The sequence below is a fragment of the Apis laboriosa genome, unplaced genomic scaffold (assembly GCF_014066325.1).
Source record: "Apis laboriosa isolate Shangri-la unplaced genomic scaffold, ASM1406632v1 scaffold42_cov153, whole genome shotgun sequence".
Lineage (NCBI taxonomy): Eukaryota > Metazoa > Arthropoda > Insecta > Hymenoptera > Apidae > Apis > Apis laboriosa.
In genome coordinates this window covers 2,745,358-2,758,281 of record NW_025223257.1, presented here as the reverse complement: position 1 = coordinate 2,758,281, position 12,924 = coordinate 2,745,358, and the positions used below count along the sequence as shown (strand labels likewise).

General features: G+C 42.9%; 1 protein-coding gene across 2 annotated transcripts in view; it reads left to right on the top strand.

The window, feature by feature from the left end:
* LOC122716172 (diacylglycerol O-acyltransferase 1) overlaps positions 1-12,924 on the top strand; it is a 93,111-nt gene that overhangs the window by 57,715 nt on the left and 22,472 nt on the right. For both annotated transcript variants that reach the window (XM_043939020.1, XM_043939021.1), the window contains 3 exons: positions 3,789-3,944; positions 10,318-10,498; positions 11,878-11,986. In XM_043939020.1, coding sequence (XP_043794955.1) covers positions 3,789-3,944; positions 10,318-10,498; positions 11,878-11,986 — 446 coding nt within the window. The remainder of the gene's footprint in view (positions 1-3,788; positions 3,945-10,317; positions 10,499-11,877; positions 11,987-12,924) is intronic.

Here is a 12,924-nt window from a genome sequence, read left to right as displayed (position 1 = left end):
TTACAAGCTTTCTCGTTTCCTCATTATCGCGAGCTTTATCCGCGGTGTAGGTTGCGCGAAACGAGACAACGAATTCGATACATTAATTATCATTCTTTCGAATAATTTAAATGGTGGATCGTTGAACCGTCGTCGCGGGGATAACTCGTGTTTATCACTGCAGGGGTTGGAAGTGAATTTACGTTGAATGGGTGGACGCGGTGGAAGCTGATCAGAAAGTTGAGCTCAGAAAATTGCCGAGGAGAAAGAGTTCGTGGAAATTGTAAATGTTACGAACGAGCTGTCTTTAGATATTCCCTTTACTTTACCTTTGTTTGATTTAAAAGATTGTTTGAAAGGACGAAAAAGCGGATGTTGTTGAGATCTGTTTTTGTTTCTTTCTTTCTTTCTTTCTTTTATTTCGATCCCGAATTTAGTTGCCCGACGAATTTAGAAACCTTAGATTTCTTCCTTGATATTTCTTCGTCGCACGGAATGTTTGAACTTTTCGAGGTTAAAAAGGTTGAAAATTGAAATTGGTGAAACGCGTATATCCGCAATTAAAAATCTTCTGAAAAAGGGAGGTATATAACTACATTTAAATAACAAGTCCAGCGATATGATACGAGGGGGGGAAAAAAAGAAAAGAAAAAAAAAGAAGAAAAAAGGAAAAAGAAACGAATTGCCGTATCGTTATATCTCAAAGTGGGCATGTTTCACGGTTATTTTATTCCAGCTACTTACCTCTCATCTGCGATGCGAGAACTCGATATTCCGTTCAACGAGTTGCTCGTTTAATTTCTCGAGTAATTGAGGTGGTAGGAATGAAGTTGATCCTATTACGTTCACAGCGCCGTTTATCGAACGAAACAACCTCTCGTCCGCTATGTGTTCCCGAAGAATTAAAGAAACAAGGTTCGTCTAGCCGCGAGCAAAAGTTTATGAATCCACCAATTAAACATTTATTCGTGGCCGACGTTTTGCTCGCGGTCTTATTTCATCCGGGTGAACGCACCTCGTTTCCCCTCTGTTATTTACATGTAAATAAAACCTTAATTCGAATAAATATTTATTAAAACAGTTGCCCTTTGCGATGGATACTGGCCAGCTCTGTCCAGAAAGAGGGGGGAGAGAGAAAGAGAGAGAGAGAGAGGATTGAAAATTTCGCGGATAAACGCAGAAACTCCAATCAACGTCCAAATCTATAAATTAACGAAAACGAGAAAAATAAACGAAACTTAATTTATTTTTGGAGAATAAGAATATATTCCATTAACCCTTTGCGCTCGAATGATGACTCTCGAGCACCATTCGAGGATTCGAACGGCGACAATATTTATTTATGATTGGTTGTTTTTTTAAAAACGTATCGTGAACAGATTCCTAAGCTTTTTACATATAATATTACAAAGTGTAGAATAATATATTGTCGAATAGGTTAGATTATTCTTATCTCGAATTATTAATTTCAAAAGTTTTTGAGTTTTATAAGCGTGGAATGATCGAAGTTCGATTGAAGATGAGTTTGATTTTCCGTTATTGAACGATGAAATTAGTTCTATTCGTAAAGAAATTGACGATAGAGAGAAGGAAAGCAGTGATGAAGATGAAGTATAAGAGATAAAAGGACGAATAATAAGAATAATAGACGAAAGTGAATATGAGCCCACTTTATATTTTTAACAGGAGTTAAGAGGATTATAAGGTTTGCTCAACGAAATAAAAAAGACATCGTACGATATTTCACTGTGATACTTGCTCTGACGAGCCAAGGATGCATCTTGGCGATTGCTTTATAAAATATCGCACAAAACAACACGTTCAAAAACATTTCTTTCTTTATATCCGTAAAGACACACATAAAATATTAAAATACAAAAGTTTTATATTTCGTTAACTTGTGCGTGAAATCGTTTTAAATTAGCTGGAAGAAATTCACCTGAAAAAAACACACGGAAAATCGTCTCGAGTTGTTGGTTCGGTCGAGCGAAAAAGGGTTAATATTTATTCTTGGTGACGAATCCAATCCAGTCAAGGGTTAAAAGTTTCGCGATAAGCGTATAAACTGTTTCGTCCAATCTGCGTCCAACGACAAATTAGACAGAGCTAAGGGAAATAGAAACGTAAAAAAAAAAAAAAAAAATAAAAAAAAAAAAAATAAAAAAATAAAAAAGAATAAAGAAACAACCAATTTACTCGCCGAGAGAGTATGTACCATTAATGCAGGGAATCTCGGCACGGCTGAATAACCAGGCAGCAAACGCGATTTAATTAAGATACGAACAATCCGGGTCGAAGAAGGCAGGCTGGATCGATGGAAATATCGGAAAATATGAGGATTATGCCGTGCCCCTGGCTTCGTCATCGTCTATAATTCCGTGCCATTAGCTGTACTAGCACCCGTTACTGGCACCGCATAATAATAACTGACATTCTTAAGATCCCGATGCAAATACCGTTCGCCATAATTAAACGCGGGCTAGGTCGGGATGAAGTCACGAGGAAAGTCGGGCCTCCTTTGGGGAAAGGAGACGTGCTCTCGATCTTTCCTCTGGTCAAACGAGAGAAGAGAGAGAGAGAGAGAGAGAGAAAGAGAAAAAAAGAAATTGCGAGAAGTCATTTTCTCCCAACCCTTTTAATCATTACGAATGCGTTCGACGCTCCGAGACCGCGTTGAAATGCATCGAGTATGAAAGAGTGCGAAAAAAGGGGAGGGAAGAAGGGGGGAGGGAGAGAGAGGAAGGGATAGAACAAGGATAAATTCAGCAGGGATGAAACTGACGGCCGTGAATGCGTAATACCGTGTTTTATAAACCCTTTAATTGCCACATTCGGACACGTACGTATCCGGTGTAACAGCGTATGCTTTATTCGCGCAGATGTATCCGCTGTCACGTTCCCGGAAGTGTATAAAATTGCGATGATTAAAATGTAGTCGCACGTCGTATCATCCCAATCTGCCAACATGACCGTTTTTTTCTTCTCCTTTCTCCTCTATCGTCTCACTCTCTCCTCCCTCTCTACACATATATCCCTCTTTGTTCTTCCATCTCGTTCTTTTTTTTTATTATAAGAAGAGGAAAGGAAGGAAGGAACGCGGGGAGAGATAACGAACGATGCGGACTTTTCAGAATTTGTTTAATGAAATTCCCAGAATGTAAATTTCCCTTCCAGTGTCTGGCTATGTTCGCTCTTCTTGATTAAAAATCGATATGCTCGAAGATATTGTTTTCTTATCGGTGTTACGCTTAAAGCGCGGATATAAATATTGTTTCTTGAGCTCGATAAAAATCGGTTCACGATCGACTCTTTTTAAGCTTACGACTATGTTTTTAAGAAAGATCTTCAAAATTTGATTAGAATTTTATAAATGACATTAATAGGTCCCGTGATCGACATGTTTACGATTTCACGATCAATGGATAAAATGGTTTCAACAACGGAGATTAACTCGATTTTCTTGATTTTCCCAATTCACGATGATCCAGTTTCGCGTTAATTTGAAAAAAATTTTTCGAAATTTACCGAAAACACACATCTTTAATAAAGCGGAATGAATATGATATCCCATTTCCGGGTGACGAATTATATATATATATATCGAAACGTACGTTGAAAATAAATAAATATCGCGTCTAAAAATAACTTTGCCATTCGCAGGTTGCAGATATCTGCGATCCACAGAAATTGGAAATTCACATACGTTACGCGGGAAATACAAAGCAGAGAGATATTACGATCGAAGATAAGCTGTCGCGATAATTTGAAATGTTATACAGATATACATATAATTAATTCCGTTGTTTCAGTCGGTGCTATGTACGTGTGCATGCTGTACGCCGTCCTCTTTCTCAAGCTGTGGTCGTACGTGCAAGTAAATATGTGGTGTCGGGTGAACAATCGAAGAAAGGCAACGAGCCAGGGGAGGATGCGACGACAATCTCTGTCCTACAATAATCTACAATGTAAGTAGAGAATTTCCACGTAATCCCGCCCTGACGCCGTATTTCCCATCGCCTCTCCTCTCTCTCTCTCTCTCTCTCTCTCTCTCTCTCTCTCTCTCTTTCTCCCCTCCCCCATTTTCCACGCGGCCAACTTTTACACATACGCGTCTCGTGGTCGCATAATAACGGGGCGACGCGACGTTTATTTCCATCAACGATGTCAATTTATCGCCGTGGCTACGACAAACGACAAACGTTATCCAGGAATGCGTGGTACGCGCGCGCCGGCATTTTCGATAACAACTATTACGCATTCCCTTTACATCGTTTCGTGCTTTCGCGTAACACCCTCTAATTTCAACGCGGATGCCGGTGGGCCGGCCGAAAAACGCCGGCCAACGTACGTGTACAACCACCCCGCGCGCGCCTGGATTTTTGGTCGACCGCCTCTGTGACGCGGGGGCTCCCAGGGAAAATGCTTGTTACAAGTTTTTGGACGACTGGTTAAATCCCAACGTGCAACGGGTGTGTGTGTGTATATATATATATATATATATATGTACACGGGTTTCGCGACCAACCCCGACCTTCGTTTCTATTGTAAACAAAATTAATTAAAGGAACGGGGCGGGCAAAAGGGTGGAAGAAAACGCGGAAAATTGTTCTCTTCCTTCTTTTTTCTTTCTTACTTTTTCCTCCATCATTTTTTTTTTTCCTTTCTCTCTTTCCATATACGCCGATTCGTTCGTCGCAATATCACGACGGGAAGGAGGGGAGGGGGGGATAGGTATCTCTGGAAAATACACGTATACCGATTTCGTTTCGTCCTCTCTTCACGATTGGACGAGAAAGCTTGAAGTTGGGGATGAATTTATCGGGCGGGATGGGAGATGGATAAACTCGGAAATATTCGTGACGCGTGATAGACTCTGACGCGCATACATTAAGCTCGTATATAACGCGTCTTTTGAGCCGGGTAATTCAATGGTTGGTGGTGGTGTTGGGGCTATTTGTTCGCTTCTGAAGGTGCATACACGATCGTGTCGTGGCTGGCCGTGACGACGCGCGCGGAACGCACATACACACACACGGAGCGAGAAGAGGCGAAATACTTCCACCCAATTTAAACTCTCGATCAGTCTCGCCTCTGTTTCCGGGTATCGGGCCACGGTTACGTGGTAGGGTATCGATTATTCAGGCCCCGCTGCAAAGTCAAATTATACAACACACACGACTGACCTTTCCCCCCCTCCTCCCTCCCTCTTCCCCCAATAAACTCACCGCATGGAATATTAACCCTTTCCCCTGCGTTTGCCTTTGCCTTTCCTTCCGCCTTCGCCCTCTCACGACCGAGAGAAATATAGCGCTACAAGGACCTCGTGTATCATTTTGACGCGTTATGGCCCTCTTTCGTGCACTGGAAATCTGTTATACAACTCTTCCGCTTTCTTAGAGCCACTTTAAACAGGCCTGGAGGGTTGTACGAGCCACTTAGAGAAAAATCAATCCGAGAGAACCACTCCTTTTCTGTTCCACGAACCCTTGTGCCCTCCTTTAATCAAATGCGATTGTTTCATGCTCGCGTTATCGTTTCTTATCGTTCTTCTCCCGATCCTCCTTCCTTATTATTATTATTATTCTTCCTCGATTCTACGAGCCACGAAAATGAAAAGATTTGCAAAAAAAAAAAAAAGAAATCTCACGAACGTTTCTTCCAAAGTATTCGAAAAGTATGGAAAAATGGAAGAGGTGCCGGATCACGAAGGCGCGTATCGACAGAGCCGGCGATTTTGCAAATTCGATCCATTTCGAGTCCATTTCACGGCTTACTCCCTCTCCTCCGTTCCCCGAGTTCTTGTTCACGATCGAGGTTCGTTAATCAATGCCAAGATAATGCGAAAGGAAGACATAATGGTGGATGCGTGTGAATGGTGGTGCATCGCGTAGCTTCCTCGGGAAACACGTGGAATAGATGTTGAGGAATGGTCGAACGTTAAGTATCTCGGTACCCGAATAACCGTCCAGTCCATTTAAAACGTTTGACCATACTTTGACCCCCTCCTCGTCTCCTTTCTTCTCGCCAGACGTTGACGCGATAAATCCCTATCTTCCCCTCCCCCATATTTATTCGTCGAGCGAGTATCAGCTGACCGGGAGTAATTAGATGATTGTTAATTCCCCGCTCGATCGCCGCCGCTCTTCCATCACACATAATAACACCAACCGAGGTATAAAAAGTGCCGTAGGCTAATATGATTATCGAAATTCGATGGAACGCTTCAGTTGCGGTGAGCACAGAGAGAGAGAGAGAGAGAGAGAGAGAGAGAGAGAGAGAGAGAGAGAGAGAAAGAGCTTGGAGGAGGATCGATCCTCCTGATCGATTCGAAGGGGATACGATCGACGAATGCACCGCGTAGCGCACACGTTGTGGAAGCCACGAACGCGTATATAATCCTTTCTCTGTACCTCGTGCCGTGTAATTTTCGTCCTCCGACCACCTCCACTCTATTGGTTGAACGTCGAGGAACGTTATATTATTGCGTCGCATAATGACGACGTTTATTTTTCCGATTTATTTTTATTAGTATTATTACTTATTTTTATTATTTTTCGCGAAAAAGCTTTTGCGTCCGCTTGTGGCCATCGATCGATTGAATTCGGCGACGAATTCGATCTGGTTCTCAAGGCTTGCTTTCAATAAACAATCTACTCTAATGTCGCTGTTAGACGTTGAAGTAATGGGAGAAAGTTCTTTTCGAGTATTTTCGTGGATACGAATGAAAATGGAGGGAGGGGAATAGGTGGGATAAAAGTAAGGCAGAAATTGGTCCAGTCCAGTTGGTTAGATACTTGGTGGTCGTGCTTTCACGTGTCATGCCGTTATTTCTCTCGACAAGTTCCCGGTGAACATCCTGAATTTTTATTTTTAAGAAAATTCCTTTTTTTTGGTCGGTTTTTTGGTAGACGATGCTTGTCGAGATAAGTTAGAGGCATGATTCGTAATCTGAAGGTATAGCGCGATGTTTGTTGAACAAATTGACAATTTACTAGATTAATATTCTCTTTCTCTTCGAGATATCTTCTGATCTTTTTTCAACAATTGATTTTAAAATTTTGATCACGTGAAGAAATTTTATTGTATTACATATTTTGTTATTTATCCACGTTAACGATTTCATTTCATGGTACAAAATTTGTGTAGCTTATCACGAAATCATGTTTCTAACGGGGTCAAAAATTGGCCGATTGATAATAATCCTTTGTTTTTGCGTAACGGGAAACATGAAAATTCGAAATTAATTATCCCTGTATATGCGACATTTTGTTCTATTATACCGGTATTACAATATTCTACAATTCCGATTATTCGCTCATTAAAATATGCTAAAATTTTGGCCATTAGTATTAATGATAGTAATATGAAATTCCAAATCCGATACGATTATACGGATACCTTTTTGATATAAGCTACTTTAACGTATCGTAATTCTATAATGATATTCAATAATTGCTTAAAATCTCTTTCCCGCATATAATCATAATATCCTTTATATTTTCCCAAATTATTTATTCTATTCTGACTGATTTATTATTATTATTTTTTTTTTCCTCCTCCCTTGACAAACGATCGATCTATACCATTCATTTAATCTTATTCTCTTCTACTCACCCGACAAACGACCAACTACTGCGCTGTTCTACCATTGTAGAACCTGTAGAACAATTTTCGTTTATCATTTTCTCAATATTGTTTTCCAGTTTCTCAAAATTTTCATCCCTTTACAGTTTCAACTACTCGCGCAACATTAAACGCTGTCATATATCACTTGTCGGGAGAAGAGATAGTCATTTAATGCCAGCGTCGGACGAATTTCCTCTAATTTATTACTCTGTTGACGTCTAACCTTTCATACCGCGTTCTCGCGGAAGCACCTACGCGTCTGAAATCTTCTTACGTGCTGGTATCACGAGCTTCGCAGCACTCACGAGCAACAGCCACCTAACTCGACAAGCTTCGCACCCTTCTGTCCCGACCTTCGCAGCACAGTTTCGAGCTGAATTTTATGGTATCAAGAAGATTTTTCGAAAGCGATTTCTACTTTTTCTCCTGCAAAATATACTTGCCGTAACGTAATTCTCGTATTACTTTCGTATTATTTTCAACTCACGCCTCAATGTAAATTTATATATGAATTTTGATATTACGATAACATTTTTATTATCTCGACGAATTTTATTCCAGAAATATATATATATATATTTTAACTGTTGGCGCGAGAAAAATCGTGGTAGAATATTTAGGGCGAGGAGGGAAGAGAAGGAAAAAGGAAGTAGAGAAGGATCGCGAAGCGAACGAGAGATCTCACAAATTAAGCTTGAGCGGTACAAGAGACGAAGCTTTCCGACCGATGGGATTGGCTGCAATCTTCGACAAGGCAATCCGGCGGACTCGTAAATTTTCTGGAACAGCGCGAATCGAGCCTAACAGACCCCGGCTGTCTCGATACCAGTTGGCCACAATTTCCCGACGACATGGAGATCTAATTCCAGAAATTTATTTGCCCGATAAACTGAAGGTGTTTTCAGCCGGATCCTCCTCCGAAACGCTCGTGATTCATTAGCCGTTGCGACGCTTCCCAATCCGTGGCCGTCGTTTGCAGAAACATTTTCTTTCGAAAATTCCCCCCCTTCCCTTCCTTTCCTTCCCTCTCCGCCCATAGTCGAATCGTTACTTTTCGACGTTGGTTGGGCGAATTATTGCCCGCTGATTCGTATGGTAATTAGAGGGGACCAAGTATCGAATAGAAATCCGGTTATCGTTCGTAATAAATTTCGAAAAGTTTCCCGGAAACTTTAACGACACTTTTCGACTCCTTCTCGTTATTACCTTCGATATTGGTTAGCAAAGCAATCCAACCATCCCTCTCTCTCCCCTTTCCCTCTCCCCTCCCTACTCCGACACTTTGACAAAGAACCGATCGGTCCCGGTTACGGCGATTCGGCTCGAATAATTTCACGATTTATCGAGGCCCGTTTACCGCCGTACCATCCTCCATCCAGAGTTTAAAACACCCTGTTCCAAATCAATCGGCAAATTTCGAGCGCGAGAATTGAAGGGAGCGCGAGCAAGGATCGCGTATTAAAAATTCCAATCGCTTCTCTGCGGCGGCATTGGAATCCTCGCGATATTCTCACGGGAGAGGGGGGTTTATCGCGAGGGGGGGCGCATCGCTTGATCGTCGCGCGGCATCGTATTAACCCCCTTTCGAACGACGAAACGGACGAGAAACAGAGAATTACTCGGATATTGAGTACTCGAACCACAGGGAAAAGGGTGAAGAAAAAAAGGAAGGAAGGAAGGAAGGAAAAACCATTACGGCGAATAAACGAGGCAGCCACCGAGGAGGATACCGGTGGATGAGGAGAGAAGAAGACGGGTGGAGCACGGATGTTGGAGGGAGAACGGGCGAGAAAAAGAGGGTTGCAGGAATTTAATTTGGACGAATTCTTCCTCGCCACTTATTACCGGAGGGGGTCCCGCGGCTCGTGAAACTCTCGTTTGAACGTCGCTCGAACGTCCGTCCGTCGTGACGACTCTCGCGTACTCTCATGGCGAGAGCCACGTCGATTCACGCCTCTCCGAGAACACGGTTTTGGACACGTGGAGCCGTGACGCGATCCCAGAATAGGTAAGTCCTCTCTGTATTACCGAGCTTATTTGAATTCCAGATTGGATTCGGACGAATGAGGGAATTCTATTTTTCTATCGGTTAGCCGTTCCTCCGCTGCGGGCTTAGGCGTGGACGAGGAGATGAGAATCGATCTCGTTTCCAAGTCTGGGCAAACTTTTCTTGGCCAAGATTGGCCAAGTATATCCCTCCCTCCCCCTCGAAACGGTTTCTCCTTCACCGTTTCGTTTCGAAATGATTTAATAACGATAATCCGCGAATAGCAATCCGAACTCACGTCGCACGAGGGATCCAAGTTTAAACGCTCGCCGATTTTTCTTGGAAAGATTAAACTACACGACTCTCCCTCCTCGGTCCTCGGGGATGAAGCTCGAGAATGATTCTCGAGCACGGCAACTAACTTCCTCGGGTATACCTTTTCATCAAACTCCCGGTGTTTTCACTTTCCTCTCTCTCTCTCTCTCTCTTTCTTTTTCTTTCCTCCTCTTTTTCCCCGATTTTCGCGTCTAACCCCTAATTTTCTTCTTCTTCTTCTTCTTCTTCTTCTTCTTCTCCTTGTTGTTTCGGCCCGGTCGCAAAGGCAGAGGCAAGGGTTCGCGAAATTCCTGTTGCTCGCAAACCGTGGCGTGTGATTCATCGCGGTAATCTGTTTTTTCTCCCCTCCCCCCTCCAGCATTTAACGCGAATACGATTCTCTGTTGCAGCTTCCACCGCGAAGCAAAGCGGCGAGGAGGTCGACGACTCGAAACACGAGGTAGACGTCGGTGGCACGGTCTTGGTGCAATATCCGGACAACTTGACTTTCCGTGATCTTTACTACTTCATCCTGGCGCCTACCCTCTGCTACGAACTGAATTTCCCTAGAACACAAAGGATTCGGAAAAGGTAAACGGCAAACCCCCGAGGATGATTCAAGCGTATTTTTGATAAAGGTGATCGAATATTTTTTTATCGAATATTCCGAAGCATTTTATCGCTTCTCGTAGAGTAAGAGGGAAAAATTCTCGAAGGAATTTTTTTTCTAGAAATAATTGAAAGAGTTTAAAATGCTTCGCGTCTATATTTAATCGCGAAATATTTCGATAATTTGTACCTCTTCTCTTTTTAAATTTTAATTTAGAATTTTTTTTATCTAGGAAGTATAAATTTTCTGATATCAGAGACACGAATGAAAAATTCTTTTTTTTTTTTTTTTTTTTGAATAAGAAATAAATTGTCACTTTATCGTCATTTACTTGAAACAACAATTGATTTCTGTATTTTATTTTACACGCGAAACATTCTCGCATAATTTGGCAATAATTGAATTTTTTAACTACTACATTTTTTTTTTTTCTTTTTTTTTACTCTCGATATGTAAAACTCACTTCTCTAATTCCTTCTCTATCGTGTACATATTTCCACGTACGTTGGGTGCACGTCTGGATCGTGGCTACAATTCTCGGAAGGCTACGGTTCCCGAAAAAGTTTCCTCTCGTCCTCGATTTCGGTAGCGCGCGTTTCCTTTCCCCGAGGAAAGGAACGAAAGGGAAGAAGGCAAAGTTGGCGAGCGGAAATGTTGGCGAAATTAGATTTAAGTGGGCCATTGTTGGGAAAATAGGGAAGGGGGAGTAAGGTTCGGACGCGGGGTAGGGAAAGGTGATGTATTCCTTTCCGTGCTTCCGCCCTCGTACTTCCGATTGTATTCGGGATCCCGGAGATTTTCGTGGAACACTTTCCACCTTCCGTCCCCCGCGCGGACGCGTTTCGGGGATGCATAGTAGTGTGCTAGGTCGTGTGGAGAGTGGCAGTGCATGGAGAAAATGGAGTGGGCCGGCCGACATTCCTTGCCACCGCCAGTTGTTGGCCCAAACTGAAAATCCCCGGGACGGATTGCGATAGGTGGAAAAGGAAAAGAAGAGACGTCGTGTCTCGCGATTCCCCCTTCTCCGCTCATATTTTTCGATTTCGCCGGTTTCACCGTGGCGAATTTTCACGGGCGGAGTGTGCGTGATAAGAGAAATGTAACCAACGTGGGCTAATGTATTATTTGCGGGAAAGTCGTGACGTAGACTAAAAAGACGTAGCTGACTTTGTTTGACTAACGTACCGGGTGGAAAATGGGTCGTGCTTTTACAGGACTCGGAAACTCAGGATGGTATAAACTCCACCGAAAGATATATGTATATATATATATACGCGTATATTTAAACATTTTTGTTTCATCTTCCTCGATGTAATTGCTACGACGACCTGGTTACTAACTCGTTCATTTATCTGCGCAGATTTCTGATTAAACGGATCCTGGAGGTGGTGGTCGGCTGCCAAGTGGTCATGTCGCTCTTCCAACAATGGATGGTCCCGTGTGTGAAGAATTCCCTCGTACCGTTCAGCGTAAGTGTTTCATTCACCTTTTCGCAGAGCTTTCGCGTGAAATCCTTCCTCTGCAACGATGAGAAAATCTCATTACGCCCGGTGAATCACCCATCTCTCGATCCTCTCCGTATATCATAGAAAACAATTTTCCGTTTCTCCTTTCTCCTTTCTTCTTCTCCTTCTTCTTCTTCTTCTTCTTCTTCTTCTCGCTTTTCGGGTCGAGAGAATCGAGAGATCGGTGTTTTCTATCGCGACGCCATGCGTCACGCGTTTATCCCCTTTTATTCTCCACCGAAATAAATAATAATCTATATGTCGACCGATCCATTATAAGGCGGCTAATTATTTATAGGAACGATCGTAGGAGGGTGGAACCCAGAACCCAGAATGGAATGGCCCTTAAGATAGAGAGAGCGGATGAACAGAAGTGTAATTTGGTTTCGGCAAATAGGTTCGATCAATCTTTCTCGTAATTCCCCGACTGCTACTGGCTACGATACGCACAAATATATGGTCGACCGATCCCAAAACGGTTCCATCCACCGCCTCTCTCGTGGAAAATCCTCCTACCCCGTACTGATGTGCGTTTCTACGCACGATAATGGCCTCCCCCTCCCCCTCGGTCGACCCGTCGTCGCTTTTTATTCTCGTCGGGGCTGTTAAACAACCACTCCTCGCCCCTCTTTTTTGTAACCCTGGCTACAACATTCGACAGGGTGGGAATCATTTGTCGAGGAAACGTCGAAACGTTCCCAAAAGAAGAAATTTTACGCGTGGTATCGCCGACCGAGTCAGTATCTTAATCAGGATAGGGCAGAGGGTTGTAAATATCGCTAGATAAGCTCGGTGGACAATTTGGATGGAATGCAGCCTGGAGAATACGTTATCTCTTATTATTCGTGGTACAATGGGCGAGGAGGAGCAACGCGCGTCTGGCGCGGGATAAGCGGAGAGTG